This window comes from Zea mays, chromosome 4 (genome assembly GCF_902167145.1).
Source record: "Zea mays cultivar B73 chromosome 4, Zm-B73-REFERENCE-NAM-5.0, whole genome shotgun sequence".
Taxonomy (NCBI): domain Eukaryota; kingdom Viridiplantae; phylum Streptophyta; class Magnoliopsida; order Poales; family Poaceae; genus Zea; species Zea mays.
Window position 1 is genome coordinate 30,533,749 of NC_050099.1, and position 14,674 is coordinate 30,548,422.

Below are 14,674 nucleotides of genomic sequence, written 5' to 3' on the forward strand. Positions count from 1 at the left end.
AACAAAATGTTGTGGGAACCAAGTGGGTGTTCCGCAACAAACAGGACGAGCACGGGGTGGTGACGAGGAACAAGGCTCGACTTGTGGCAAAAGGTTATGCCCAAGTCGCAGGTTTGGACTTTGAGGAGACTTTTGCTCCTGTGGCTAGGCTAGAGTCAATTCGTATCTTGCTAGCATATGCCGCTCACCATTCTTTCAGGTTGTACCAAATGGATGTGAAGAGCGCTTTCCTCAACGGGCCAATCAAGGAGGAGGTGTACGTGGAGCAACCCCCTGGCTTCGAGGATGAACGATACCCCGACCATGTGTGTAAGCTCTCTAAGGCGCTCTATGGACTTAAGCAAGCCCCAAGAGCATGGTATGAATGCCTTAGAGACTTTTTAATTGCTAATGCTTTCAAGGTTGGGAAAGCCGATCCAACTCTTTTTACAAAGACATGTGATGGTGATTTGTTTGTGTGCCAAATTTATGTCGATGACATAATATTTGGTTCTACTAACCAAAAGTCTTGTGAAGAGTTTAGCAGGGTGATGACGCAGAAATTCGAGATGTCGATGATGGGCGAGTTGAACTACTTCCTTGGGTTCCAAGTGAAGCAACTCAAGGACGGCACCTTCATCTCCCAAACCAAGTACACGCAAGATCTGCTAAAGCGGTTTGGGATGAAGGACGCCAAGCCCGCAAAGACTCCGATGGGGACCGACGGACACACCGACCTCAACAAAGGAGGTAAGTCCGTTGATCAAAAAGCATATCGGTCAATGATAGGTTCTTTGCTTTACTTATGTGCTAGTAGACCGGATATTATGCTTAGCGTATGCATGTGTGCTAGATTTCAATCCGATCCTAAGGAATGTCACTTAGTGGCGGTGAAGCGAATTCTTAGATATTTGGTTGCTACGCCTTGCTTCGGGCTCTGGTATCCAAAGGGGTCTACCTTTGACTTAGTTGGATACTCAGACTCCGACTATGCCGGATGTAAGGTCGATAGGAAGAGTACATCGGGGACGTGCCAATTCTTAGGAAGGTCCCTGGTGTCATGGAACTCTAAGAAACAAACCTCCGTTGCCCTATCCACCGCTCAGGCCGAGTACGTTGCCGCAGGTCAGTGTTGCGCGCAACTACTTTGGATGAGGCAAACCCTCCGGGACTTTGGCTACAATCTGAGCAAAGTCCCACTCCTATGTGACAATGAGAGTGCTATCCGCATGGCGGAGAATCCTGTTGAGCACAGCCACACAAAGCACATAGACATCCGGCATCACTTTTTGAGAGACCACCAGCAAAAGGGAGATATCGAAGTGTTTCATGTTAGCACCGAGAATCAGCTAGCCGATATCTTCACTAAGCCTCTAGATGAGAAGACCTTTTGCAGGTTGCGTAGTGAGCTAAATGTCATAGATTCGCGGAACCTGGATTGAATTGTAGCATACATGTACTTATGCGTTTGATCATGTTCCTTTTTGCATTTTGTTGCGTTATTATGGTGCTCAAGTTGTAAAAACACTCCCTGAACCTCACAAGTCCGTTGCAAAGTGATGCACATGTTTAGGGGGAGATGTGTTACAACTTGACCCTTTGAGACTAACCATGTGCTTGAGTTTGATGTTTTAGTCTCGAAGGAGGATTAAAAGGGAAAAGGTGGACTTGGACCATGAAAGACTTCCACTGCACTCCAATGAGAGGGTAACTTATTCCAAGTTCATCTCATGACATCTTATTGCCATTTGCTCTTACTTGAAGATTTTGGTGAGGAAATGGGGTTCTAGGGCCAAGATTGATCCCGTTTTGGTGCTTGATGCCAAAGGGGGAGAAAATAAAGGCCAAAGTGATAAATGGATCAGCTACCACTTGAGAGATTTTGAAAATAGTAGAATAGAGTATTTGGTTTGTTCAAAACTCTTGCATTGTCTCTTTCGTCAAAAGTTGGCTTCATGTGGGGAGAAGTATTGATTATGGGAATTAGGGGGAGTTTTTGAAATCTTTGATCAATCTCTTTTGGAATGACTCTCTTTATGCTTCAACATGTGTGTTTGACTTAGAGATAGAGATTTGAGTTTGATTTGCAAAAACAAACCAAGTGGTGGCAAAAGATGATCCATATATGCCAAAATTGAATAAAACTCAAAGTCAGTTTTTATTTGAAGTGATTTTGCACTTGTTCTAGTTGCTTTATGTTGTGTTGGCATAAATCACCAAAAAGGGGGAGATTGAAAGGGAAATGTGCCCTTGGGCCATTTCTAAGTATTTTGGTGATCGAGTGCAAACACAAGTGCTTAAATGTGAAAATATGCCCATAAATGAACAAAGTGCAAATCACAAGTAAAGGTATGTTTCTAAGCCTTAGTACATTAGTTTTGTGTACTAACATCTTGTCTAAGTGTTAGAAACAGGAGAAAGAAGAAAAGAAAAGAAGTGGAGAGTGGCAGTGTACAGCCAAAGGCTGCTTCGGACTGGGGCACCGGACTGTCCGGTGTGCACCGGACAGTGTCCGGTGCGCCAGACCAGCACAGAGCAAACCAGCCGCTCTCGGGTTTTTCTCCGGCGACTTCGGCTAAAATTCACCGGACCGTCCGGTGTGCACCGGACTGTCCGGTGAGCCAACGGTCGGCCGGGCCAACGGTCGGCCGCGCGATCGGCACGCGACACGTGGCCGAGCCAACGGTCGGAAAGATACACCGGACTGTCCGGTGTGCACCGGACATGTCCGGTGCGCCAACAGTGCGCAGATCTGACTCAGACAGCAACGGTCGGATGCGCTGTTTGAGGAAACAAATCGGGCACCGGACAGTGTCCGGTGTGCACCGGACTGTCCGGTGCGCCACGAGACAGAAGGCAAAGATGGCCTTCCAGATTTGTTCCCAACGGCTCCTAGCTGCCTTGGGGCTATAAAAGGGACCCCTTGGCGCATGGAGGAGAACACCAAGCATTCCTACAACTCTTCTAAGCACCAAGACATCAATCTCACGCATTCGTTTCATTGTGATAGCATATAGAGCTCTTGTGGAGTTGTGAACTCTTTGTGTTGCGTTGCGAGCTCTTGTTGCGACTTGTGTGCGTGTTGTTGCTCTGATTTTTGAGTCTTGTGTGCGTTGCTCATTCCCACCTTACTCCGTATTTCTTTGTGAACTCAATAGTAAGGGCGAGAGACTCCAAGTTGTGGAGATTCCTCGCAAACGGGAAAAGATCAAAGGAAAGAAAAACACCGTGGTATTCAAGTTGATCATTGGATCACTTGAGAGGAGTTGAGTGCAACTCTCGTCCGTTGGGACGCCACAACGTGGAGTAGGCAAGTTTTGTACTTGGCCGAACCACGGGATAACCACCGTGTCAACTCTGTGATTGCTTTCTTGTGGTTATCGTGTTGTGAGTTCTCTCTAGCCACTTGGCAATTACTGTGCTAACGCTTAATCTAAGTTTTGTGGCTATAAGTTTAAGTTTTTACAGGATCACCTATTCACCCCCCCCCCTCTAGGTGCTCTCAATTGGTATCAGAGCCGTTCTCTTCAAGAAAGGGACTAACCGCCCGAAGAGATGGATCCTAAGGGGAAGGGAATCGTGATCAACGACAAGGAGAAGGAATCCTTCGTCAACGAGCCCAAAGAAGACAAGCCTACCGACTCCGGCTCGGGCCATAGACGGAGGGAAGGGAAGAAGAAGAAGACAAGGCGCATCAAGGAGATCGTCTACTACGACGACAGCGACGAATCTTCCTCTTCCCAAAAGGACGACGACCACAACGACTACGAGCAAAGGAAACCGGTTAATTCTAACTTTTCCTTTGACTACTCTCGTATTCCGCAAAGTTCAAATTCACATTTGCTTTCCATTCCACTCGGCAAGCCCCCACACTTTGATGGGGAGGACTACGGATTTTGGAGCCACAAAATGCGTAGTCACCTATTTTCTCTCCATCCTAGTATATGGGAGATTGTAGATAGTGGAATGCACTTTAATAGTTCGGATAGTCCTATATTCATTAATGAGCAAATCCATAAGAATGCACAAGCTACTACTGTTCTTCTAGCTTCATTGTGCAGGGATGAATATAACAAAGTGAGTGGCTTGGATAACGCCAAACAAATCTGGGATACCCTCAAGATCTCTCATGAGGGAAATGACGCTACCTTGCTCACCAAATTGGAGTTGGTGGAGGGCGAGCTTGGACGGTTCGCAATGATAAGGGGCGAGGAGCCAACTCAAACATACAACCGGCTCAAGACCCTTATCAACAAAATAAGGAGCTACGGAAGCACGCGATGGACGGACCACGACGTCGTCCGACTAATGCTAAGGTCCTTTACCGTTCTTGATCCTCATTTGGTGAATAATATTCGTGAGAATCCCAGGTACACCAAAATGTCGCCCGAAGAAGTCTTAGGAAAATTCGTCAGCGGGCGAATGATGATCAAGGAGGCAAGGTACGTGGACGACGCCTTGAATGGACCGATCAACGAACCACAACCTTTTGCTCTCAAAGCAACAAGAAGTAAGGAGGCGCTACCTAGCAAGGTGGCACAAATTGAGGCGGTCGGACTTAATGATGAAGAGATGGCTCTCATCATCAAACGCTTCAAGACGGTGCTGAAAGGTCACAAGGGGCAGCCAAGCAAGACCAAGACGAAGGGGAAGCGCTCATGCTTCAAGTGCGGTAAGATTGGTCATTTTATTGCTAACTGCCCCGATAATGACAGTGACCAGGAAAAGGGAAACAAGAGGGAAAAGAAGAAGCATTACAAGAAGGCAAAGGGCGAGGCGCATCTAGGCAAGGAGTGGGACTCGGATTGCTCCTCTTCCGACTCCGACAATGAAGGACTCGCCGCCACCGCCTTCAACAAATCAACCCTCTTCCCCAACGAGCGTCACACATGCCTTATGGCAAGGGAGAAGAAGGTATGTACTCGCAACTCTACCTATGCTTCTTCAAGTGAGGACGAATCTAGTAATGAGGATGAAGTAGATTATTCATGTTTGTTCAAGGGCTTAGATAGATCTAAGATAGACAAAATTAATGAATTAATTGATGCCTTGAATGAAAAGAATATACTTTTAGAAAAGCAAGAGGATTTGTTATATGAAGAACATGATAAGTTTGTAGAGGCTCAAAAATCTCTTGCATTAGAAATTAAGAGAAATGAAATGCTTGCTTGTGAAGTGTCAACATGCCATGATTCTATTTCTAACTTAAAGAGCATAAACGATGATTTAAATGCTAAACTAGTAGAAGCAAATAAATCCAACTCTTGTGTTGAATATGTTGAAATTTGCACTAGGTGTAAGGATATTGATATTAATGCTTGTAGCGAACACTTAGTTTCTATTTCAAAATTGAATGATGAATTAGCTAGTCTTAATGCTCAACTTAAGACTAGCAAGAGTAATTTTGATAAACTAAAATTTGCTAGGGATGCCTACACGGTTGGTAGACACCCCTCAATTAAGGATGGGCTTGGCTTCAAGAGAGAAGTCAAGAACTTGACAAGCCATAAGGCTCCTATCTCCGCCAAGGAGAAAGGGAAGGCTCCTATGGCTAGTAGCACTAAAAAGAACCATGCTTTTTTATATCATGATAGAAGTGCTTATAGGGGTTATAATGCTTATGATGATTTTGATGCTCACAGTTCTTCCTTTATGCATGGTAGAAATATGTCTAGGAAAAATGCTATGCCTAGAAAGAATGTTATTCATGCTCCTAGGAAAGTAGTGAATGAACCTTCTACAATTTATTGTGCTTTAAATGCTTCCTTTGTTATTTGTAGAAAGGATAAGAAAATTGTTGCTAGGAAGTTAGGGGCAAAATGCAAGGGAGACAAAACTTGCATTTGGGTCCCTAAGGATATTTGCTCTAACCTTGTAGGACCCAACATGAGTTGGGTACCTAAGTCCCAAGCCTAAATTTGCCTTGCAGGTTTATGCATCCGGGGGTTCAAGCTGGATTATCGACAGCGGATGCACAAACCATATGACGGGGGAGAAGAAGATGTTCACTTCCTACGTCAAGAATAAGGATTCCCAAGATTCAATTATATTCGGTGATGGGAATCAAGGCAAGGTAAAAGGATTAGGTAAAATTGCAATTTCTAATGAGCATTCTATCTCTAATGTATTTTTAGTAGAGAGTCTTGGATATAATTTACTATCTGTTAGTCAATTATGTCATATGGGATATAACTGTCTATTTACAAATGTAGATGTGTCTGTCTTTAGAAGAAGTGATGGTTCACTAGCTTTTAAGGGTGTATTAGACGGCAAACTTTATTTAGTTGATTTTGCAAAAGAAGAGGCCGGTCTAGATGCATGCTTAATAGCTAAGACTAGCATGGGCTGGCTGTGGCATCGCCGCTTAGCACATGTGGGGATGAAGAACCTTCACAAGCTTCTAAAGGGAGAACACGTGATAGGTTTGACTAACGTGCATTTCGAAAAAGATAGACCTTGTGCAGCTTGTCAAGCAGGTAAACAAGTGGGAGGAGCGCATCACAGCAAGAACGTGATGACCACTTCAAGACCCCTAGAGCTGCTGCATATGGACCTCTTCGGACCCGTCGCCTATCTGAGCATAGGAGGGAGTAAGTATGGTCTAGTTATTGTTGATGACTTTTCCCGCTTCACTTGGGTGTTCTTTTTGCAGGATAAGTCTGAAACCCAAGGGACCCTCAAGCGCTTCCTCAGGAGAGCTCAAAATGAGTTTGAGCTCAAAGTGAAGAAGATAAGGAGCGACAACGGGTCCGAGTTCAAGAACCTTCAAGTGGAGGAGTTCCTTGAAGAGGAAGGGATCAAGCACGAGTTCTCCGCTCCCTACACACCACAGCAAAATGGTGTGGTAGAGAGGAAGAACAGGACGCTCATCGACATGGCGAGGACGATGCTAGGAGAGTTCAAGACCCCCGAGTACTTTTGGACGGAAGCCGTAAACACGGCTTGCCACGCCATCAACAGGGTCTACCTTCATCGCCTCCTTAAGAAGACGTCGTATGAGCTACTAACCGGTAACAAACCCAATGTATCTTACTTTCGTGTATTTGGGAGCAAGTGCTACATTCTAGTGAAGAAGGGTAGAAATTCTAAGTTTGCTCCCAAAGCTGTAGAAGGGTTTTTGTTAGGTTATGACTCAAATACAAAGGCGTATAGAGTCTTCAACAAATCATCGGGTTTGGTTGAAGTCTCCAGCGACGTTGTATTTGATGAGACTAATGGCTCTCCAAGAGAGCAAGTTGTTGATTGTGATGATGTAGATGAAGAAGATGTTCCGACGGCCGCTATACGAACCATGGCGATTGGAGAAGTGCGGCCACAGGAACAAGATGAACGAGATCAACCTTCTTCCTCAACTATGGTGCATCCCCCAACCGAAGGTGACGTACAGGTACCTCAAGTGGAGGCGATTGATCAAGGGGGAGCACAAGGTGATCAAGTGATGGAGGAAGAAGCGCAACCGGCACCTCCAACCCAAGTTCGAGCGATGATTCAAAGGGATCATCCCGTCGACCAAATTCTGGGTGATATTAGCAAGGGAGTAACTACTCGATCTCGATTAGTTAATTTTTGTGAGCATTACTCCTTTGTCTCTTCTATTGAGCCTTTCAGGGTAGAGGAGGCCATGCTAGATCCGGACTGGGTATTGGCCATGCAGGAGGAACTCAACAACTTCAAGCGCAATGAAGTTTGGACACTGGTGCCTCGTCCAAAACAAAATGTTGTGGGAACCAAGTGGGTGTTCCGCAACAAACAGGACGAGCACGGGGTGGTGACGAGGAACAAGGCTCGACTTGTGGCAAAAGGTTATGCCCAAGTCGCAGGTTTGGACTTTGAGGAGACTTTTGCTCCTGTGGCTAGGCTAGAGTCAATTCGTATCTTGCTAGCATATGCCGCTCACCATTCTTTCAGGTTGTACCAAATGGATGTGAAGAGCGCTTTCCTCAACGGGCCAATCAAGGAGGAGGTGTACGTGGAGCAACCCCCTGGCTTCGAGGATGAACGATACCCCGACCATGTGTGTAAGCTCTCTAAGGCGCTCTATGGACTTAAGCAAGCCCCAAGAGCATGGTATGAATGCCTTAGAGACTTTTTAATTGCTAATGCTTTCAAGGTTGGGAAAGCCGATCCAACTCTTTTTACAAAGACATGTGATGGTGATTTGTTTGTGTGCCAAATTTATGTCGATGACATAATATTTGGTTCTACTAACCAAAAGTCTTGTGAAGAGTTTAGCAGGGTGATGACGCAGAAATTCGAGATGTCGATGATGGGCGAGTTGAACTACTTCCTTGGGTTCCAAGTGAAGCAACTCAAGGACGGCACCTTCATCTCCCAAACCAAGTACACGCAAGATCTGCTAAAGCGGTTTGGGATGAAGGACGCCAAGCCCGCAAAGACTCCGATGGGGACCGACGGACACACCGACCTCAACAAAGGAGGTAAGTCCGTTGATCAAAAAGCATATCGGTCAATGATAGGTTCTTTGCTTTACTTATGTGCTAGTAGACCGGATATTATGCTTAGCGTATGCATGTGTGCTAGATTTCAATCCGATCCTAAGGAATGTCACTTAGTGGCGGTGAAGCGAATTCTTAGATATTTGGTTGCTACGCCTTGCTTCGGGCTCTGGTATCCAAAGGGGTCTACCTTTGACTTAGTTGGATACTCAGACTCCGACTATGCCGGATGTAAGGTCGATAGGAAGAGTACATCGGGGACGTGCCAATTCTTAGGAAGGTCCCTGGTGTCATGGAACTCTAAGAAACAAACCTCCGTTGCCCTATCCACCGCTGAGGCCGAGTACGTTGCCGCAGGTCAGTGTTGCGCGCAACTACTTTGGATGAGGCAAACCCTCCGGGACTTTGGCTACAATCTGAGCAAAGTCCCACTCCTATGTGACAATGAGAGTGCTATCCGCATGGCGGAGAATCCTGTTGAGCACAGCCGCACAAAGCACATAGACATCCGGCATCACTTTTTGAGAGACCACCAGCAAAAGGGAGATATCGAAGTGTTTCATGTTAGCACCGAGAATCAGCTAGCCGATATCTTCACTAAGCCTCTAGATGAGAAGACCTTTTGCAGGTTGCGTAGTGAGCTAAATGTCATAGATTCGCGGAACCTGGATTGAATTGTAGCATACATGTACTTATGCGTTTGATCATGTTCCTTTTTGCATTTTGTTGCGTTATTATGGTGCTCAAGTTGTAAAAACACTCCCTGAACCTCACAAGTCCGTTGCAAAGTGATGCACATGTTTAGGGGGAGATGTGTTACAACTTGACCCTTTGAGACTAACCATGTGCTTGAGTTTGATGTTTTAGTCTCGAAGGAGGATTAAAAGGGAAAAGGTGGACTTGGACCATGAAAGACTTCCACTGCACTCCAATGAGAGGGTAACTTATTCCAAGTTCATCTCATGACATCTTATTGCCATTGGCTCTTACTTGAAGATTTTGGTGAGGAAATGGGGTTCTAGGGCCAAGATTGATCCCGTTTTGGTGCTTGATGCCAAAGGGGGAGAAAATAAAGGCCAAAGTGATAAATGGATCAGCTACCACTTGAGAGATTTTGAAAATAGTAGAATAGAGTATTTGGTTTGTTCAAAACTCTTGCATTGTCTCTTTCGTCAAAAGTTGGCTTCATGTGGAGAGAAGTATTGATTATGGGAATTAGGGGGAGTTTTTGAAATCTTTGATCAATCTCTTTTGGAATGACTCTCTTTATGCTTCAACATGTGTGTTTGACTTAGAGATAGAGATTTGAGTTTGATTTGCAAAAACAAACCAAGTGGTGGCAAAAGATGATCCATATATGCCAAAATTGAATAAAACTCAAAGTCAGTTTTTATTTGAAGTGATTTTGCACTTGTTCTAGTTGCTTTATGTTGTGTTGGCATAAATCACCAAAAAGGGGGAGATTGAAAGGGAAATGTGCCCTTGGGCCATTTCTAAGTATTTTGGTGATCGAGTGCAAACACAAGTGCTTAAATGTGAAAATATGCCCATAAATGAACAAAGTGCAAATCACAAGTAAAGGTATGTTTCTAAGCCTTAGTACATTAGTTTTGTGTACTAACATCTTGTCTAAGTGTTAGAAACAGGAGAAAGAAGAAAAGAAAAGAAGTGGAGAGTGGCAGTGTACAGCCAAAGGCTGCTTCAGACTGGGGCACCGGACTGTCCGGTGTGCACCGGACAGTGTCCGGTGCGCCAGACCAGCACAGAGCAAACCAGCCGCTCTCGGGTTTTTCTCCGGCGACTTCGGCTAAAATTCACCGGACCGTCCGGTGTGCACCGGACTGTCCGGTGAGCCAACGGTCGGCCGGGCCAACGGTCGGCCGCGCGATCGGCGCGCGACACGTGGCCGAGCCAACGGTCGGAAAGATACACCGGACTGTCCGGTGTGCACCGGACATGTCCGGTGCGCCAACAGTGCGCAGATCTGACTCAGACAGCAACGGTCGGATGCGCTGTTTGAGGAAACAAATCGGGCACCGGACAGTGTCCGGTGCGCCACGAGACAGAAGGCAAAGATGGCCTTCCAGATTTGTTCCCAACGGCTCCTAGCTGCCTTGGGGCTATAAAAGGGACCCCTTGGCGCATGGAGGAGAACACCAAGCATTCCTACAACTCTTCTAAGCACCAAGACATCAATCTCACGCATTCGTTTCATTGTGATAGCATATAGAGCTCTTGTGGAGTTGTGAACTCTTTGTGTTGCGTTGCGAGCTCTTGTTGCGACTTGTGTGCGTGTTGTTGCTCTGATTTTTGAGTCTTGTGTGCGTTGCTCATTCCCACCTTACTCCGTATTTCTTTGTGAACTCAATAGTAAGGGCGAGAGACTCCAAGTTGTGGAGATTCCTCGCAAACGGGAAAAGATCAAAGGAAAGAAAAACACCGTGGTATTCAAGTTGATCATTGGATCACTTGAGAGGAGTTGAGTGCAACTCTCGTCCGTTGGGACGCCACAACGTGGAGTAGGCAAGTTTTGTACTTGGCCGAACCACGGGATAACCACCGTGTCAACTCTGTGATTGCTTTCTTGTGGTTATCGTGTTGTGAGTTCTCTCTAGCCACTTGGCAATTACTGTGCTAACGCTTAATCTAAGTTTTGTGGCTATAAGTTTAAGTTTTTACAGGATCACCTATTCACCCCCCCCCCTCTAGGTGCTCTCAGCATGTCGGGCCTAGGCTTTGTCCCATAAACTATATTTCTAGTCATAATTTGGAAGATGAATATTACACGGAGCCGTCCAAATTACTGAGCAAAAAAACTGAGCTATCAATTGGTACATCAGCTAAGATTAACTTAATCGGCTAAGTAGGTCATATGGAGAGTCGGAACGACCAGTGTCTTCCACTACATGCATATAGTAACAGAAGTCAAGTGGTCACATCCACAATTCGACAATGTAAAGACTAGTTATATTCACTTTACATATGCAACACAAAACTCAATCTCATGAGAAATCTAAAAGTCCAAACATATATATTCGTTTAAGACACTAATTAAGCCAAAACAACACAAAGTTAAGGAGACACATTAATTAGTGACACCAAATTAAAGCATGTCACTACTGTATAAGAATAGTGATGTGGGTAAAGTAACAAGTCACTATTAGTTGCCACTCATGACAAAAGAAAACAAATCCTTTTATTGCTCAGATTCCTTTTTTTTCTCTAAAATCTCCTTGTGTCGAAAATATGTTAAGGATATGATTGTTGAAATGGATAAAACATGACTAATGTATATAGAACCAGAATAGAGATTAGATCAAATTGGACGGTTTTAGTACCACAGTGACATAAGGGTTGATGGGTAGGGGGGTCCGGCTATTATTAGAGGAACAACGCCATTGGCACCACCTACTGCCATTACCATCATGCCGGAGGTCAAGGAGTTGGTGCCCGGAATTAGTGTAAAGCTACGTACTAAGAACCAGTCAAGTGCTTGCTTGATCTAGCTAGTAAAACGTGTTACTCCACATGTTGGTTTGGTGTGGAACTGACAGAGACGATATTATACTCCACAAGACGAACAAGCATTGCTGACTATATCTATATTTTTTGTGAGTTGACTCTTTCTGTGTATATGTACGTATGGTAGCAAAAGCTTAGGTTGTGCCAGAAGCAAAGAGACCAATTAAGAAGCACGTTGAATTTATAAGACTGGTATGGCATGTATAAAAATATTAAATGCAAGGTTTGGTCTCTCTATAGGTCACACTACCGGAATCGCATTCTTTGCCGAGTGTCTAAGACACTCGGCAAAGACTATTTTACACTCGGTAAAGCCTTTGCCGAGTGTAACACTCGGCAAAGAACACGACCGTAGGGATGGATCTATATGTGGTGGGTTACAAGCGATGTCTCCTTAATGGAGAAAAGCTAATGAGATAGGTCGATGGCCAATGAAAATGATGGGGTATCCCCTGGGCCTTATATACACGACCGTAGGGCACTCCATATACATCATGATCACATGTCTTCTAAATAATAGTGAACCGGCTGAACTGATCTCTCGAAAATACCGCCGACTTATCCCTAATCCGCCCCGATATTTGAGGACGCAATGCGCGGGAAAGTCGGATGATTTCTTTGGATAGCGCACAATTCGACGGATTGGTTGGGCTTGAGTCCGTTTCCTTCTCTGGTCGGCTCATTCCGCCAATAGCTCTAGTCCGACCCACGAAGGGATTTCTTTGGACCACTAATCTTAAGCAAAATGTGCCACAGTTAGCCACTAACCAAATAGAACCTAAATCGTTCAATAAACCATTTTTCTTGTTACGCAACTATCACAGTCCAGCAACAGCAACACGGTCTTCGAAAAAAATTGAAAGGACAGAGTACACGAAAAGGGTGGTAGGATTAAACGTTCAAATAAGATAACTGTATTGTTTCATCGGCAGGTTCTAGTAGCTGCTGGAGACTATTTCAAGTCGGCTGATTACTAGACATTTTAAAATTTGGATCACGTACGTACTATGTGATTACTAGAAATCTTCAACACGTATGCATGGTAGGTTTAAACGCTGAAATAAGATAACTGTATTGTGTCATCAGCAGGTGATAGCTGCTAGAGACTATTTCTTCAGGTCGGCTGATATGTTCAACCAAAGATTTATTCAGCCACTGATACGTACACGTCGCCACATGCGCTGTGGCAGGCTATATAACCTCACCATCTCCATGCCCAAAGCATCAACAGCATTTGTAGACACAAGCTAAGAAGCTCCGTAGCTAAATTCAAATATTACAAACACAAAAGTGGAGTGCAGAACCAAAATGGCTGCCTCGACCGTCCTTCTCGTTGCTTTTCTAGCATTGGTCACTTCTCATGCCATTGCCTCTGATCCTAGCCCGCTCCAAGACTTCTGTGTTGCCGACAAAGACTCTCCAGGTATGAGTGCTCTCCTCTTGACTCAAGCAGTGTTCTTATAATATATACCTGATTAAATAAGGATCATTTGTTCAAACACACATCTACGTACAATAAGCATTTTGGGGTATGCATATCCTATTAACATGTTCTCCATCTAACTGTTTGCTTTCGTCTATGCATGCATCCAGTGAAGGTGAATGGATTTGTTTGCAAAGACCCTATGGCTGTGAACGCTGACGACTTCTTCAAGGCTGCAAAACTTGATCAGCCAAGGGACACCACCAAAAGCAAGGTGGGATCCAACGTTACTTTGATCAATGTCATGCAGCTGCCTGGACTCAACACGTTGGGGATCTCGTTGGCTCGCATTGACTACGCACCACTAGGTCAGAATCCTCCACACACACACCCACGTGCCACTGAGATTCTCACCGTGCTTGAGGGGACACTTTACGTCGGATTTGTCACCTCCAACCAAGCTGACAGAAGTAACAAGCTATTTGCCAAGGTTCTCAACAAGGGCGATGTGTTTGTATTCCCCCAAGGACTAATCCACTTCCAGTTCAACCCAGTACATGACAAGCCAGCAGTCGCGCTCGCTGCTCTAAGTAGCCAGAACCCTGGAGCTATTACTATTGCCAATGCAGTCTTTGGATCAAAGCCACCTATCTCGGATGATGTCCTAGCTAAGGCCTTTCAGGTGCAAAAGGGGACAATTGATTGGCTTCAAGCTCAGTTCTGGGAGAACAACCACTACTAAAAAAATCGAGTCTGAGTTCAATATATGAGAATAAAGAAATGTACTTGTATTTTACATACTACTCTATGTGTTAACCTTTTTCTAGGTTGCGACTGATAATAAAATAAATGTTTAGTATTTATGTACTATAATCGTAAGTTTGTGCCTATTGCGGTTCCACCGGTGTGTCCTTAATCAAAAAGTGAATGTAACTATATCTATATTTTTTGTAACTATATCGTGTTACTCCACATGTTGGTTTGGTGTGGAACTGACAGACGATATTATACCCCACAAGACGAACAAGCATTGCTAACTATATCTATATTTTTTGTGAGTTGACTCTTTCTGTGCATATGTACGTATAGTAGCAAAAGCTTGGGTTGTGCCAGAAGCAAAGAGACCAATTAAGAAGCACATTGAATTTATAAGACTGGTATGGCATGTATAAAAATATTAAATGCAAGGTTTGGTCTCTCTATAGGTGATCAATGTATTGTTTCAGTAGCAGGTTAATTCTAGCTGCCAGAGACTGCTTCTACTCTCTACTGATGATAGGTTAAACTTAAGGCT

The 14,674-nt window shown here is 44.6% G+C and overlaps 1 protein-coding gene across 1 annotated transcript; it reads left to right on the forward strand.

Moving 5' to 3' along the window:
* Positions 1–13,169: 13,169 nt before the first annotated feature.
* Positions 13,170–14,334, forward strand: LOC103653019 (putative germin-like protein 12-4). The gene is made up of 2 exons (XM_008679995.2): positions 13,170–13,380; positions 13,551–14,334. The coding sequence occupies exons 1-2, from the start codon at positions 13,266–13,268 to the stop codon at positions 14,120–14,122; spliced, it is 687 nt and encodes a 228-aa protein (XP_008678217.1). The 5' UTR covers positions 13,170–13,265; the 3' UTR covers positions 14,123–14,334.
* Positions 14,335–14,674: the final 340 nt, after the last annotated feature.

Excerpts from the sequence above, each read along its gene's own strand:
- LOC103653019 (XM_008679995.2), top strand. The coding sequence starts at position 13,266 with ATGGCTGCCTCGACCGTCCTTCTCGTTGCTTTTCTAGCATTGGTCACT. Across the intron at positions 13,381-13,550 it reads TGCCGACAAAGACTCTCCAG|TGAAGGTGAATGGATTTGTT; the intron begins GTATGAGTGCTC and ends GCATGCATCCAG.